Here is a 17,212-nt window from a genome sequence, read left to right on the forward strand (position 1 = left end):
AGATCGGTGCTTTTTACCTGGAAATATATCATAGAGCCGGTACAATACTCAGTTGTGCATTCTACACTGTCTATTTTAGGCTGTATCCATGCTCCCTGAGGTATCATATTTTTGAATATATTTCTCCATAGTCTTTCATTATGCGCTTTGTCTCTCTCATGTAGCATATGACCTTCACATAAACAAAATAAAATTATATTCAGGCCTGAAACCTTCACACATACTATGTTACTATGATACCAGGAGTTCGGAATGGGATGCTGCAGCCCCTGATTACCTGCAGTAGTCACCTAACTTCCTGCCAGTGCTGACAGTGGGAGATTCACTGCTTCCTAGGTGGAGAAAAGTGGTAAGTATTGATTCTCTTGTTATTTTATAGTATGCCCGGCTATTTAAAAAAAATGTAAAAAAAATATACTTTTTTATACTTGGACACCACCTTCCACGTTTGCTACATCAGAACAACTAACTAACCAGCTAACAATGACAGTGTAATATGGCTAGCCTATGAGTTAGCGCAAGAGAGATTCTCTCAATTTGATAAAAGGTACATTCAAGCAGTTTGGAATTATAAAAGAGCAGTCTATGACGGGCAAAGTGAAGCCTCTGTATATATTCACTTTGGTGCGTGGACATGTATGAAAGTAAAAGCAGCATATGGCCATGTTCCCTGGGATTTACATCTACGCTTTTAAATATTGAAGGATGGCCTGAATTGGTCACTGATTGTGTATCCTGTTAAAGATCAGTTTAAGGCACAAGAAGCCAGTACATTATTCTAAACTGGAGATTTAAAAATGGCATTCAACAATGAGGTTTGGAAGTGTGCTGTTTTATTGCATATCATTTTATAATGGAACATCATAGATGGAAAAAATATATCTACCATACAGAAATACATTCGAAACCTGTAAAACTTTCTGCTTTATTAGTCAATAGATCCCAAATGGAAATCCACCTGCTATTTCTAGCAGTAAAAAAAAGCCTGTTCTTAAATGAGCATTTTATGCACTTTATCTCCATCTAGTGGTGAAGTCGGGAAGTTCAAGTGCTTACAGTGAAATCACTGGTGACAGGAGGGGAAAGGAAATGCTGACGTAGCCCAGCAGATTGTAGGCCAGTGAGGGAGTAACTGTCCTGTGTTCTTGTATTCTCCCAGCCTCCTCTGTCTGAAGAAGAAAACATCATCCAGTGGCCCCCATTTTACAACTTGGCAGAGCTGATTGGTAAATAAATGATTACTGATAATTGTATTTGCTGTATATGGGTGTTGGCATATACCCACTTGCATGCATATCTTATGCCTGCGCTTGTGATACTGTACAAGGCTTTTATTGTTTCCAGGAAGACACACATAATTCCGGCTGTACGTTTTTCTGTAAAGTTTCTAGCTGATTTCCAAGTATTACAGCATACATTTAGTTTAAAGGGGTCCTATACTACATGGCAGTCGCTATGTGGATCGCAGGAGGATTTCCACTATGAATGAAGAAATGCTTAATGCAGAGGACATATAATATAATTCTTCACAGAGGCCCCCGTTGCCTCCCCTACTCCCCTTCATAGTCATTCTCTGTTAAAATGCAGAAGTGAGACAGGGACCACAGCATGTAAGAAAGTTGCGCCAATCCTGATCCTGCCTTATGGAACACTATAAACTTACTGCAGTTTTACACAACATAGTGATTCCTTAAAGGGGTTGTCTCACGGCAAACCTCAAAATTTTACCTTACCCCATGGGCTCTGTGCGTTCCATTGCCAATTCCAGCCTCCTGATTGGCTGGAATCGGCACACGTGACGGGGCGGAGCTACGATGACGACGCGGTGACCATCTTTCCGGCACGAGCGGCCCCATTCACCAGGCAGAAGACCGCACAGCGCAAGCGCGTCTAAAAAAGCAAGAAGACATCAGAATTAGACGGATCCATGGCGACGGGGACGCTAGCAACGGAACAGGTAAGTGAATAACTTCTGTATGGCTCATATTTAATGCACAATGTACATTACAAAGTGCATTAATATGGCCATACAGAAGTGTATAACCCCACTTGCTGCCGCGAGACAACCCCTTTAAGCACGTGGTCCAATAGCTGTTGGCAGCTGCAGAACAACTTGTTACAGCATTGTTGAAATTGGTATCAAGGTTACATCAATGGAAACAGTTACGAGGCAAACAACTAAACTACTGTGCAAGCGCATACAACAGGCGTCACTGCAGTCAGCATGGAAGACTGAACTTTGCATCCATACAATATCCTCCTCCTTTCTGTCTGCTGTTTTGTTAGTTTTTTTAGGCTTCCTGCATACGAACAGGTCAGATTCCGCATGCAGGAGCCCGTAGCGTGGTCCAGCCCTGTGCCCAGACGTCGACTGCGTGTATCTGTCTTCTTCCTTCTTCATCTGTACTGCAGATCGACCTGGCTGCTCGCCATCGGACATGCGCAGTACAGATTTTTCTTTCAAATCTTTTTTTTCCTGCACCGTCGCTAGACAATGATGCGGAATCCACAACCTGTCCGCAATGTCAATCGTGTATCGGCCGCGGGTCAGACACCTTCCATTGACTTCAATGGAAGCCATCCATGCGGACACCGCACAAAAATAGAGCATGCTGTGATTTTTCCTCCACTCGCGGAAATTGCATTTAGTTTCCGCAAGTGTGCAGGATGAAGCTATTTTCCATAGCATGCTATGAATGGTATGTGCTGCGGACGCCGACCACGGATTCCGCAATGCAAATCCATTCGTGTCCAGGCGGCCTTCGTTATAGGATTGCTGTTAATGTTAATCAACATACTATTAAAGGAGTTATCCCAGAATTATCACCTATTCCTGCTGACCACTTGTACTCAGCTATTTTGGCATTGAATTGAATGAAGTGACACCACAATTGTTTGGATACTGCTCCATGCAAGCTCCTTCTCACTACGGGAGGGGTGGGGTGCAGTGAGGAGGAAAGTGGGACACAGGAAAGTGGTTCTTGGGCTTGGTGGAGGTCTCAGCAGTATGACCCAGTTCTACGGTATCAGCTATCGTGTGGTGGGTGATAAAACATGATTCTGGGAATACATTAAAGGGGTTTTATCATTAGAAAACAAAACTTCTATACTCACCTATTTCTCCCTCGCTTGTCTTGTTACTGCATCTATTACCCGCCGATCTTCTCCTGGTTCCCCCAGGTCACCTAACCTCCAGCCATCCGGATTCTTCTTCTTCCTGTGACGAAGGGTACATTGACGGCATTCTCCTTCTGCCAGCCAATGTACACTTCGTCATTAGTGACAGCATGCACAACCTAGCAGGGAGTGCTGAGCTATTGCAGAGACTGCTCATGCGTGCTATCTCTCTGTAATAGTATATGAACTCTCGTTGCAGTCTCGGCAATAGATCAACATTCCTTGCTATTCAGTGAACGTACATGACTAGTGACTGGGTACACTGACCTGCCGGAAGAAGAATGCAGAGAACGGATGCTCTATAACAAGAAGAAGAGGATCCGGATGGCCAGGGGTTAAAAGACTGCCTGGGGAGGAATAGGTAAGTATTGTTTTCTTTTTAAAGGACAAAACCCCTTTAAATTAGACCATTAGAATAAAGATAGTGTTTATCAATTTTCTTCATTAAAGGGATTTCCTCATGAAGACAAACCTTTTTGAAATCCAGTGCCATAGCCTGATGTTGTTTAGAGAAAGAAGACCTGTGGTGAATAGGCTGATATCTTAGCTGGGCCCTCTGCAAGCGACTTTAATCTCTGCTGCAGCCTGGCAGAACGAGATCCGTTTTCCTGCCACTGCGGGGGGAAAATAGAAGAATTGTAGACCCAGTTGCAGTTAACTGTAGCTGACACTTGTCAACTACACAGTAATGTTCAGTGCAGACATATACTTGGAAACAGGCTGCACTTTATGGTTACAGACGATTCATCTCAACCACTCCCTTAGGGACCTTTCACATGGGACGGAATTACGCCGCAGGACGCAGCCAAATCTGCAGCTCCAGAATGCCACACCAAAATCCGTAGGTCTAGATGCGGATTTTGATGCGGAATGGCAGACAAATTTTAAGCCATTTTCAGTTCAGCATCAAAATCCAGATGTAGGGTGACTACCCACTACAGTTTTGTTTTCACTGCGAAATTCACAGCGTTTTTTTTTCTGCAGGGGTCTATGGGACTTGTAATGTTAAAATTGTGATTTACCGCGAAATCACAATTTTGCGCAATCACGATTTTAACATTACAAGTCCTATTGACCCCTGCAGAAAAAAAAACACTGCGAATTTCGCAGTGAAGAAAAATCTGTAGTGGGTAGTCACCCGTAGCCTGCAGATTTTGGTGCTGAATTTACCACGGCTTGCGGTGCGTTGTGCAGCCTTAGAGGCCTTTCACACATGTGGATTATTTCTGCAAGATGCTCCTTAAGGCTGGGGTCATACGGGTAGTATTCCTGGCCGAAATCTTGCGGTTTGGCCGCAGCGAAGAAACGCGAGATTTACGCCAGGAATCCGCTGCTTCAAAACCCGCGGCATTTAGCCCATAGAGGAGAGTGCGGCCGCAGCAGAAGAAAAAAAATGAACATGCTGCGGCCAGCGAATCCACGCTGCAGCGCAAGCTTCTGCAGGCTTTGCCACGGCAGATTCGCCGTCCCGTGTGGACGAGATTTCTGAGAAATCTTGTCCACATGGCTCGCTAACCCTACGATTAGGGCTGCAGGCGGATTTGCCGTGGCGCAATTCCGGACGGAATTTCCTCAGCAAATCCGCCCAGTGTGAACCCAGCCTTTGGCACAAAAAATCCAGCTCCAAAATCCAGGTAATGGAGCGAAAATCTGCAGCAGCAAATTATGCTGTGTCTGGGCTTCTTCAAATAGGAGTATGCACAACTACACTCACCGCTATGGAGCAGAGTTGCGAATGAACAAGGTAAAAATCTTTTTTTTTTACCTTTCAGACTCTAAACTAGTGTGCACGAGTTTGAAAAAAAGTTGAAAGTCCTAACACCTAAGAATCCCGATGGTGGAAACAAAACCATTGATATCAATGGTGTCGTTTCGTCCCATCTTGAGGCCATGGTTTTCATGGCCGTGATTCCGGGGCTAAATTCCAGCCGTCTCTTTAAGCCCTTTAGGTGCATCTTTAGCTGTGTCTTGCAGAAATATTCCGCATGTATTAAAGGTCCCTAAAGCTGCTCTCACACAGGCCAGAATTACCCTGCAGGATGCACCCAAATCCGTAGCTGCGGAATTCCACATCACAATCTGCAGGTCTAAGGGCTCCTGCAGATGAGCATAGGCGTATATACGCTCGGGAGAGCATGACGCGATTGCTCTGTGAAGGGAGCGCTATCACGTGCTTTCACATGCGTAGCAGCGCTATTTACTGTACTTTTTTGTGCTGCCAGGACCGTTTACATTGGCGCTTAATACACCCACACTGTGATTGAACCAGCCGAGCAGTCCCAGGTGTTATCAATTAACACACCAAAAATGCAAAGCTCAATGTATCATTGCACAAAAATCGAGTATGTCATGTAGATTTTCGCGCGTACAAAAATACAATACAAAACCCTGAATATGAGGGAGACCATTGAAATTAATGGGTTCTATTGTCTGTGATTTGCGCAAGCAATTTTGAGCATGCGAAAGCACGCGCAAAAATACTCGTCTGCAGGAGCCCTAATTGCGGGTTTTGATGCCGGACTGCTAGGCAGGTTTTTAACACATTTACATTTCCACATTAAAATCTGCAGGTAGCCTGCGGATTTTGATGCAAAATTTATGGGATTCCTGCACTCTTGCGTTTTTCTTGCACGTTTTTTCACGCGATTGTCAATGGGACTTTCTAATGTTAAAAACGCATCGCAAGTTGGTGCTTTGCGATTTTTGTGTGATGCGTTTTTAACATTAGAAAGTCCCATTTGACATTCACGTGAAAAAAACGGAGCGATATCGCGTGAAAAAAATATGCAAGAAAAACTCAAGTGTGCAGGAGCCCTTACTGCGCCTAATAGACTGTATTAGACTGTATATGTATATAAGAAGCTGCATATGTTGGATGCAGACAGAGGATAGATCCTCAGACAAAAGGAACAGCATAATGCGCTACTTGCTGATGGTAGAATAACAATACTTCATTTAAAACTTTATTTCAAGGTCTACCTGCTCCTTTCTCATGTAACGGGCGGGGGGTATGTGCCTGTGTTGCAGGTGGAAGGTATGGCACAGCAGTGACAGATGGAGGCAGAGGTGGCACATTTTTATGAAAAAACAAACTACTATTAACAGATGTTATGGAAGTTAGCTGTATCCAGTTCATGGGAGGGCAAATGTACTTAAATGTCACATTAACTTGAACATTGTCAAGGGCTATGCAGGCGACCCATTAGGCCGGGCTCACATGACTGTATTGTAAAACGCTGCGTAAAAGTTGCAGCATTTTACTTGCATAGGGAATCGCATATCGCCGCGTATTGTCGTGTTTTTGGTTGCGTCTGCCTGTATGTTGTTGTAGTAATAATAATCTAATTGTGTTTCTTAAATCAGCCTACGCAAACATATGTATATATATTCATATATCCAACTTCATGTGAAATGGTTAACTGGTGCAATACTGTACACTGTTTGCGTGTTGCATTCTTGTGCGGTATCTCAAACACGCTCCTACACACAGTTCTCAGGAATTAACAAGGTCTCCAGATGTGTTTCTTAGGAGAAAGACCTGCGATGCCCACCGCTCATAGGGGAAGGGTGTCTTAACTCCTCCCTTGGATTCCTTGGTCCAGATTGGAATATTATTAAAGTCTATGCTGCTTTGGTATAAACATATATTAATCATTAGGGTCATTACATACTAGGCCAATCATGAGTTGTTATGATGTTAGGAAGGACATGCATGTAATTGGTGCGTCATATTCAGTATATTTGTATTGTACTTCCTTTCAATAAGCTAGGGGGCTGAACGGATGACATCCGCCAGTTCAAATACATTATCATGCATGAAGCTTTACATTATAACCAATCTGGAGCAAACCAGTGAAATCTTCTGGAATATGATTTATTCTCTTAACTACGTGTAAAGCGTATTTTATACGCAAGTGTGAATGGAATAATGAAAATCAATGTACCTTCATTGGTGCCATTAACCGTGTATTATGCGCGCGTAATACACAATACGAATACATTTGTGTGAATGCGGCCTAAGTATGCCATTTCAATCCTTTACAGTGTGTATACTGGTTTATTGGGGTCCCACTTACAGTTCACTGGTGGAAGGGTTGAACGACTGCCTCCGAGTGAGTGCTTTCAAGCGAGTTTGTCAACTCAGGACAAAAACAGAAGGAAGGAAGTTACAAAGTCCAATCTCTCTGGTTGGTGCTGTCCATCCAGGCTCAGCATGGCGACCCCATTCGGAGGCAGCCTCCGCCACTTCCCATGGGGTCCTCCTTTTCCTCTCACAGTGTTTGGGCCCTCTGCTGTGGCAAGCAACACACATATTCTGCTAGCCCCTCTAGCTGCATCTGCAGTCTCCCCGATAGCACCGCTTTAATTGCCTTTATACCCCAATATGACCGCCGGTTAATCTTGTGAGAGGCGGGGCTTCACTTACGTGCATTAATATGCAAATGTTCACATGGGCAAATAAACACTCACATGGGTGCATAAATAAATATTCATCCATGCATTCGCATCATACCCTAATTTCCCATTTAGACTGGGCAACAGTCATCTAAACGACTGCACGAGCGCTGACGTCACCGCTGCTGGATTCTTTCTCAGCGCTTCACATTCTATGTGCAGCACTGAGCAGGGAGTGTTTGCACTCAGTGAGAAGTCAGCGATCCAGCGATGATTTTCATGCTGGTTGAAAGTGAGCGACCCATGAAGTATAAATGAATAGTGCATGATGGCTCAACATTTAGACGTGATGATTATCGCAAAAATTTATTTTTTGAACTAATTTTGCACGATAATTATCCCGTGAAAATGGCCCTAAACACTCAGATCATTACATAGCTCTATCCTAATCTGAAGAAAAGGTGCATAGACCCAGGAACATGTTATCTGTGGATGTTTCAAATAAAGTCAAATAATGTTTTTCCCTCTTATTTAGCTATTAGGTAATGTAGATAATTGTTATAAATCAATTCTGTAATTTTAAGACTATACAATTTTGTGTTTACAGATGCAATTATGGACCAGTCTATAGCAATCCAGGACTCACTGGACAAAGAAGAGAATTGCAGTGTAGTATCCTTTATCGCACCATATGCACAGTGCTTTCAAGCGAGTTGTTCTTTGTCACCGCATCACAGATTCTTGTTGTACAATTCTGCAATATAGTGCCCGTAGCCTACGATGGATCTATACTCTACCTCTGTCTGTAGCCTGCTATGGGTCTATACTCTACCTCTGTCCGTAGTCTGCTATGGGCCTATACCCTACCTCCATGTACCCCCAGTTTTATATAGAGGCACATGGTGGTGCATTCTTCTCTCGGGCCTCCTTGTCTGGCTTGTTCCATTGGATGCCATAAACTCTTGGGAAGGGAGAAAATAACAGATAGGAAACAACACAGTTATGATTTATTATCTGCCGTATCATCCCGTACACGTTAGTGGGAATTGTCAGCTAACACTCCGAAATGGATCAGAAATGCAGCATACTACTTTTTGGGATTAGGAGAGGGTGAATTTCAATTGCAACTCAAAATTTGGAAATCTTCTTTAAATATCTCACTTTTTGTTCCCTATCCCGTTTTGATTCATTAAACACAATCAGAAACGACCAGTGAGCAGTTTATTAACAGACCCAACAGAAAAGGAGTAATGTGAAAACTTTACTACTTTCAGTGCACAGGATTTGGAGAAGGGACGGTGCTTGTCTACATTCCTACATCAATATACTGTATAGTAGACTGTTATGGACACCTAGTACTTACATTAGTCTCTACTTTTATATTGCCAACTTTGATCGCATGTAGGGCTCATTCTATTTAACAGTAAGTTGCTTATTTTTAGGATTTTTTGATCATGGCGGTCAGTACCAGTTCCTGGGGGACTGTAGAAGTCAGTATATTACTAGGAGTCAGTACACACTACCACTAGTTCTATTTTGTCAAGTTACCATTGTTGCTTGATGGTGAGCACAACATGGCATGCTGCAGTACTCTATCCAGTAAAGAAATAAACCCCTGTCACTGTTATAAATCAGTGGGATCTGTTAAGATCTATTAGGCTTTCTCAACAGAAGTAATCCTTGTCAGAATAATCTGACAGGGATTTCAATGGATTTGTATTACAGCCTCTAAAGATCCGCACATTAATTCGCCTCATTTAATGAGGCTAATCTACGTGAGAAAAACCCAACACAGATTACACGTCAAGTAGGGACATGTCACTTCTCTTTTCTGCAATATGGATTTCGAATCCATACACGAAACAAAGCTGTACTACATAGACGACAGTGCAGACGCCTATTGTGAATGATACACTTACTTGGCGCAAAGTGCTCTAGATTTCATGCAGCATCTGCTGTGTTAACAGGGCCTTAGAGGATGCAAAAGGATTCATAAGGGATCTGTCACTAGATCTTTATAAGGGTCCTGTAAAAACGTATGATGCTAATGTACTTCCAGGAAATCACTGTAACCCTTTTTTTTTTTTTTTTTTTTTAACTCTTTATTTTTCATTTTCAAGTTTAATACAAACAATATTGAGAGTCGTTGCAGAGCATATATGTGGTACAATAAAGTAGAATCGTTGTCAACATTCTTGGTAACATTTTCTTTTATAAGCCTGTCATTAACAATGGCGGTATTGCCGTCAGTTTCTAAACTTTGAGTAAACTTTAAACTTTGTGTGTGGATGAGGACCACACTTAATGTCTCATCTTAGGGTCTCTTGTTTATGACGAGGACCTGTTCTTCTATTTAGGTTCTATTGTATTTATCAGTAATCATGTCTTTCTAAAATGGTAACTTTTACATGAGTTTGGTACTCAAAGCAAACTTGCCTAGAAGAAAATGCAAACTTAGACACCAGACATGATACAATAGGAAACGTTGGAGATAGGGTAGTGGAGGAAGGGGTATGTGAAGGACAGAGAGGGATGTGGGGATGGGGGGACTCTATAACCCTGATTAGTTGGTTTCTATTAGTCTCCGGTATTCTGTTGAGTTTTGGAACTCAAGCCAGTGGAACCATGTCGTTGTGAACTTTTCTTGGGTACCTTTGAGTGTAGCTGTGAGGTCCTCCATCTCCAGAACTCCTCCAATCGTGTTAAGCCAAAGGGCTATTGATGGCGGGGTAGTCTGACGCCATAGTCTGGGTATGCAGGATCTCGCTGCGGTGACCAGATGACGTGCAACTGAATTTTTGTAAACTGAAATAGGAATCTCGTTATGGTGTAGGAGGAAGAAGGCGGGTGTTTTTGGAATAGAGTAATGGGTGAATTTGGAGGTTATCTGCCAGACTTTTGTCCAGAAGCTCGCCAACACATGACTTTCCCAGAAGATGTATAAAAATGTCCCCTGCTCCGTTCCGCATCTCCAGCACATGGGGGAGACCGAAGGATATATTTTGTTAAGGCGAGTAGGCACCCTGTACCAGCGAGATAGTACCTTATATCCTGCCTCCTGAATTTTGCTGGATATGGATGAGGAGTGTGTGAGCATGAATATTTTTTCCCTTTCTGTCTGGGACATTGTAATTTTAAGGTCCTCCTCCCATTTTCGGCGAATTCCGGGGGTTGTGGTTCTGTTTCTGTGTTGAGTATGTTGTACATGAGTGACAGTGTGTGTCTGGATGGGCCCTCTGTGCTGCATATTGTCTCGAACTGCGTTTTGGGCCGCGTGAATGCGCTAGGGTGTGAAAGGGAGTTGAGGAAGTGTCTCAATTGGACTGTTTGCCAGAACGGTATCGGGTGTGGGTCTTGTGTCCCTAAGATGTGTTCCATGGTAAGCCATTGGCCTTCATGCAGAAAATGAGCAGCTCGGAATCTACCCCTCCTTAACCAAAGAAGGAAGGCTTTGTTTTCGATCCCTGGAGGGAACGAGGGGTTGCCCAGTACTGGAAACATTGGTGAGGGTCTGGGGGCAATGTCTGGTCTTGTTAGGATTTTCGCTGCTATTGCCAAGGTAGGCCCGATTGTGGGGTGGTGGCTCAATTCAGTAGTGATTTGATCCTGAATCCATGGTAGGGCCTTCAGTGGTATGGACGTGGCAGTTTGTTCTATACTGATCCATTGTTTAAGCTCCCCGTGTCTGTGCCAACCAATTATGCGAGCCAGGTGGGTTGCTTGGTGGTACCTGCTAAAGTTAGGGAGTCCTAGTCCTCCCTCCTCTTTAGGTCTTGTCAGCGTGTCGCGAGCGATACGAGAGGGTTTATCTGCCCATACAAATTTGGATGTGAAGGAGGACCGTTGTTGGAAGAATTGTTTGGGGACATTGATGGGGAGTGCTTGGAGCAGATAGAGTACTCTGGGGAGTATGTTCATTTTGAAGATTGCACATCTCCCGAACCATGAGTGTAGGCCTTTCGTCCATGAGTTTAGGTTTGTCTTAATCTTACTCAAGAGGGAGGGGTAGTTGGCCGCGTATAGGCCTTCCAGCTCAGGAGTAAGGTGTATTCCTAGGTATTGGATGTGGCTGCCAGCCCAAGTGAATGGGAATGAATTTTTAAGCTTGCCAACTAACGACTGAGGTAAGGATATATTAAGGGCCGCGGATTTGTGGTAATTGATTTTAAAGTTTGAAAGATTGGAGTATTGTTTGATTTCGGCTAGCAAGTTCGGAAGTGAGATTCGTGGATTGGTGATAAAGAATAGGAGGTCATCTGCATAGGCAGCTATCTTATAGTCGGTGTCTGCCAGTTTGATCCCCATTACGTTCGGATTGGCATGGATTCGGGTTAGGAAAGGCTCCAGGCACAAGATGAAGATTATGGGTGATAAGGGGCACCCTTGTCTCGTACCATTTGTAATTGAGAAGGGAGATGAAATTTGTCCATTAACTCTTACCAATGCTGTGGGACAGGAGTATAGGCTTTTTAACCAACTTAACATTTTAGGGTCCAGTCCCATGTGGGTCATAGTGGCGAACAGGAAATCCCAATCCACTCTGTCAAAGGCTTTGTCTGCGTCTGTGGACAGCAGACAAGCTGGTAAGGCTAATTTTTTGGCTAAATAGATTAGGTTTAGTGCTTTTGTCATGTTGTCCCTTGCTTCTCTGAGGGGGACGAATCCGACCTGGTCTCTGTGAATTGTGTGTTGTAGAAGTTGGGAGAACCTGTTCGCCAGTATTTTTGCAAATAGTTTTAGGTCTACGTTCAGTAGGGAGATAGGGCGGTAACTCTGACATTGTGAGGGGTCTTTTCCTTCTTTTGGGATTACTGTAATGTGGGCTCTTAGTGTGTCTCTGTGCAATTCTTTCCCTGCCGTGATGGAGTTAAAGGCTTGTAGAAATTGTGGGGTTAGGGTTTCTGAGTATTTTTTGTAATATGAGAGGGTAAATCCATCTGGCCCGGGAGATTTTCCTGTTTGGGTTTCGGTTAGCGCTGTTGACAGTTCACTCTGTGTTATCGGGTCTTCTAATAAGTCTGATGCCTCTCTTGTGAGCCCTCTCATATTTGATTGTTGTAAGTATTCTTGTATTTTAGTCTTTCGTGTGGCTTTATCTTGTTCTCATGATAGTGGGGTTAAATTGTATAGCTCTTGGTAATATGTGCGGAAGGCGTCTGTAATCTGATGTGGTTGGTGCATGGTTTTGCCGGTAGGAGAGGAGATGTGTGGCACATATGTTTTTGCTCTGGTAGCCCGAAGGGCCTGTGCTAGTGTGCGGCTTGGTTTGTTACTGAATTCGTAGACGTGGCGTCTACATTTTGCTAGGGATCCCTTCGCCTGCCCCAAGCAGTGAGTTCTCACTCGGTCCCTTAGGAGTGTTAGTTCTGTACCCATGGCGATATCCTGGGTAGATTTAACACAGGACCCCAATCCTATAAGATAGCCCCTTATTACGCATTTATGCGCCTCCCAGATCGTAAGTGGATCCATGTCTGTGGCGCAGTTGTTTTCGAAGTAATCAGTTAATGCTTTTTGTATTTGTTCTGATGTCTCTTTGTTGTGGATGAGGGATTCATTTAAATGCCAGTGCCAGGCTCTGTCGTGTATAGTGGGGAGTGTTAGGGAAAGAGTTATGGGTGCGTGGTCAGAAAGTGTAATGTTGTCTATTTCTGCTGAGGTTAGTAGAGGGAGGGTCGAATGATGTATCAGGAAAAAGTCGATCCTGGAGTATGAGTTGTGTGGGGGAGAAAAGTACGTGTAGTCTCTGATGGTGGGATGTAGGATTCTCCAGGCGTCTATCAGCTGGTGTTTGTGGAGCATCTTCCTGATCCTACGGTGTGCGGACAGCGAGAGACAGCTGTTTTCCTTGGAGGTATCTGTGTGTGGTTCTAGTGTAATATTGAAGTCTCCCCCTAGCACCAGGGTGCCCTCCTTAAATTTGTCCAAATCTTCCAGGGCCCTTTCTAGGAAAGGTACCTGGTTGGAGTTGGGAAGGTACACGTTCGCGAATGTAACTGGTGTGTTGGCGAGCTGACCTTTGACGAAGATGCATCTTCCCTCGGGGTCGCAGTGTGCAGCTGAGTGTTCCCACGGGATAGAGCTGGCAACTAGGATCGACACTCCCTTCGATTTGGAGGTTGGGTTCAGGCAGGGGTAGGCATTCGTGGGTTCCCGTCGGAGTCAGGAAAGCCGAGCTCTGTGGGTCAGCACTACCTGGTCTGGTGTTGCTGTTTCCCGCCAGGGGTGTTGGGGGGTAGGTTGTGGCTGCCTTCCCTGTTTGCACTGGGCTGCCCGGGCCTGATGAAATTCCCATGTGGTAATTAACCCCATAGGGTGTCCCTGGCTCCTCTCCGGTAGCTGCAGGGGTGTAGTGGCCTCTCTGTGTGGGCAGCTGTGGGGATAGGGAGTTCGGAGGGGTCTCCTGTTGTGGGTCTCTGGTCCCCTCACTGACCTTATAATGCTGCACTTGGCGTTGGAGTGGCACTGCCGGGTCCTTCATGTTAGCTGCCTGCTCCATGTGTAGTTCTGGCGCTGTGCCAGGAGTGCCTAGGGTGCCACACGGCATGTCTGTGGGGAGTGTGCCGCCCGGTGAGCTCTCTGCCTGAGTGCTGCTGGCTAGTGGAGTGTCTCCTTCGCCGGGGCTCCTCTGCTGCTGCTTGTCTTGAAGCGGAGTCGGAGCTTCCGCCTTCCCTGAGCGGGTGAGGATGCGCTCTCTCTTGCCGTCCAGCGCCATGATGGAGGAGCTGTTTGCGGCGCCAGCAGGGCTCGTGCCACTGAGGTAGCGGCTGATCGGGGTGCCGCTTGTGAATGGCGGGTCTCCCCTTCTTCTTCCCCCTCTCTTGACCTGCACTGTAACCCTTTAACAACCAATGATGTACATATATTTCTACATCTTTTTTATACAGCTGACAGCTGTTCGCAATGACCATGATCAGAGCTAGCTCTCTACTTAAATGGCACGGTGGAGGGGAGGTTAAAGTAGAAGATGAAGTGAGAGCTGCCAACTGTGTTTCTACAGGCTCTATTTCAGGCTGTATTGCATCTAGAGCATTGATCTTGGTCTTGCTTTACAGCCAAGAATCTTTGCCTTAGGCCACTTTCATGCGGGCGACAAAATCGCACAATTTTCTCACAATGCGACAATGCTACAAATCACATGTATGTGAAGCCCATGCTTTCCAATGGTTTCATTCACGTTAGCGATGTTTTGTAGGCTGTTACATTGCGTGAAAACAAGTTTTTGTAGTTACCGTAAAATCTCTTTCTCTTTCTGTTCATCTCTTATTACAAGACTGACAAAATAAATTAGACTAACTATATAAAGTCTTTACTAACATCAAAGTAGTAACTTTGTAATCCTTGATCCATATTCTATCATGCGGTACAAGGAGTCTTAATTAACCCTCACAGCAATGAAAGCAGACTTGTTGGACTGGTAGAAAACAAGGACACAGCAGCGTAAGTATAAAAGCCATAAATATTTATAGCCTGTTTGTAACATTCTGCAGCTATCCAAAATGACATAACACCACTCCCATTAAAGTTAGAACTTGCAAACTTTGTGTTACAATGGCTTAGTGGCACAATGAGGGCAATTTAGTTTTGATTTGCCACTAAAAATGTTAAAGGGAATTCCCAACATAGTAACATAGGCCGAAAAAAAAAATGTTCATCCAGTTCAGCTTATTACCCCCCAATGTTGATCCAGACAAAGGCAAAAAAAACCCTAATGAGGTAGGGGGAAAAAATTCCTTTCCGACTCCAATCTGGCAATCAGAATAATCTCTGGATCACCGACCCTTCTGAAATTATTAATTATTATAATATGTAACATTGTATCGCCCCAAGAAAGGTGCCTCCTAATCTCTTGAAGAAAGAAGTGGGTGAGGGCTGGGGAAGGCACAAATAAGTAAACTAAGGTATACTCACTGATCAGAATTTCCCCAGTTTCATTGTAGCCATTCCGTTCTCTGCCGTTCCAGAACCAGGATGTTGTTGTAACTGTCACATGCCATTGATTGTCCTTGTGACTGCTCAGCCACTCACAGGCTTCAGTAGTCACATGCCATTCATGGCACAATCACCATTGAAGCCTGCAATTGGTTGGTCATCTGCACAATGAGAGGCATGTGACCGCTGCAACAATTTCCTTATGCTGGAGTGGCAGCTGCGATGGACACAAGGCACATGTGCATTGGTTGTTATGTTGTACCCTCCCCAAACTTCAGATACTTTTTGCAAATATCATCAAACCCCTTAAACTCCTGCAACAATCTCTAAATTCCGTATGTAAAGCTATTCAGAAATAGAGTTTACTGATACGGTTAATTTTAGTAGGATATGAAGATGGCAGTAGCATATTGTACAGAGACCTTGAAAACAAAGTTCTAAATTCTATTGGTTGGCATCAGTAGGCATCTGTAATTTGATTGCTGTTCTTTACTTGTCTCCGCAGAGTGTTTATATACAGGCATAGAAGAATGGCGATCATCGCAGAGGATGTATCTCTGGACGTCATTGTCCCATTAGCCGAAGGAGTTACTGTTGAAGAAGGTAACCTAAATTGCAGAATAGTTCTGTTAAACTGGAATAGTCTATGGTTGATTCCTGCATATCATGTCCAGTAATCAGGCCCCATATCATTAGGGACTAGCTAGTGCTGCTTCTATATATTCATAGGAACAGTATATACCTGTATCTTACCATGAGCTGAGCAATATACTTTTGGGCCTATATAATGTATATGCATGTTATGTACTTTTAGTTGCTGATACTGTAGATCAATGACAACTTTGTATATCACAATGGTTCATTAGACAGTGGATTATGTATGACTTGGCTGCAAGGAACTAAACACAAAACCTACAAGACGTTGGCATAATATAAGTTAGCTGTCACAAAAGTAATAACTAGGTCAAATTCATATCATCTGCAGTCTTCTATGGGGAAGGGACATGACAACTACTCGAGAGGCTCTGCGGTTTCCTAACTGATTGTAGATTATTTATGCAGTATATATTTCCCCTTTCTCTGGAGAAAAATTTCAAATATTATCTTGCAGCTGTCTACTGCTGCCAGCAGGAGGCAGATATGTTGTGCACATGGTGGTGACATTACAGCTAACAAATGTCTTACCTTTGAATCCTTAGTGACGCCGTATGAAAGATTGCAGGTCATTGGTAAGTGTTTTCTTTGTATCGCTGTCATTTTAGGCATAGAATATAGTGATGGCTTTGAACTAGTTATGGTAATTGTATGAAAAGGTAGAGCGTTTATTTATATGATTTCATTAATTCTATGTATGGCCTTCAGCTACATTATTCCCTGCCCTTTACATAATCCAATTACCACTGCCATTCCCCCAGTAAACTAATAGGAAGCTACATCACACATGCAATGCGATGGCTGTGATTGGTTCATGGAGCGCTACATTAATTGGCACAGCTGCGGTGATTGAAAACCAATTAGAGCCAGCACTTCCTGGAGGCGGGATTTTTTGAACTTCCTGATTTTAAATCCCCACCTGCTGAATACTTCTCAGAGTAGGGCAAGAGAATAACCGGCTGGACGTGGCTGAGCCCCGGCAGCTGCAGCGAGGTGAGTATAGATTTTTCTTTTTTTACACATTATATATTTGAAGCCCTTCCCCGAAAATCAT

At 43.9% G+C, this 17,212-nt stretch overlaps 1 protein-coding gene across 2 annotated transcripts in view; it reads left to right on the forward strand.

Moving 5' to 3' along the window:
- Positions 1-331: 331 nt before the first annotated feature.
- INPP5B (inositol polyphosphate-5-phosphatase B) overlaps positions 332-17,212 on the forward strand; it is a 111,228-nt gene continuing 94,347 nt past the window's right edge. Inside the window, exons 1-6 of one of the 2 annotated variants that reach the window (XM_066574790.1) lie at positions 332-349; positions 1,160-1,226; positions 8,180-8,244; positions 14,933-15,012; positions 16,010-16,107; positions 16,704-16,733. In XM_066574790.1, the coding sequence (XP_066430887.1) occupies positions 8,188-8,244; positions 14,933-15,012; positions 16,010-16,107; positions 16,704-16,733 (265 nt within the window). In that variant the 5' untranslated portion in view covers positions 332-349; positions 1,160-1,226; positions 8,180-8,187. Of the gene's footprint in view, positions 350-1,105; positions 1,227-8,179; positions 8,245-14,932; positions 15,013-16,009; positions 16,108-16,703; positions 16,734-17,212 lie in introns of those variants that run through there. The other variant, XM_066574792.1, reaches the window with a different exon arrangement.

The sequence above is a fragment of the Eleutherodactylus coqui genome, chromosome 1 (genome assembly GCF_035609145.1).
Source record: "Eleutherodactylus coqui strain aEleCoq1 chromosome 1, aEleCoq1.hap1, whole genome shotgun sequence".
In the NCBI taxonomy this organism is placed as follows: domain Eukaryota; kingdom Metazoa; phylum Chordata; class Amphibia; order Anura; family Eleutherodactylidae; genus Eleutherodactylus; species Eleutherodactylus coqui.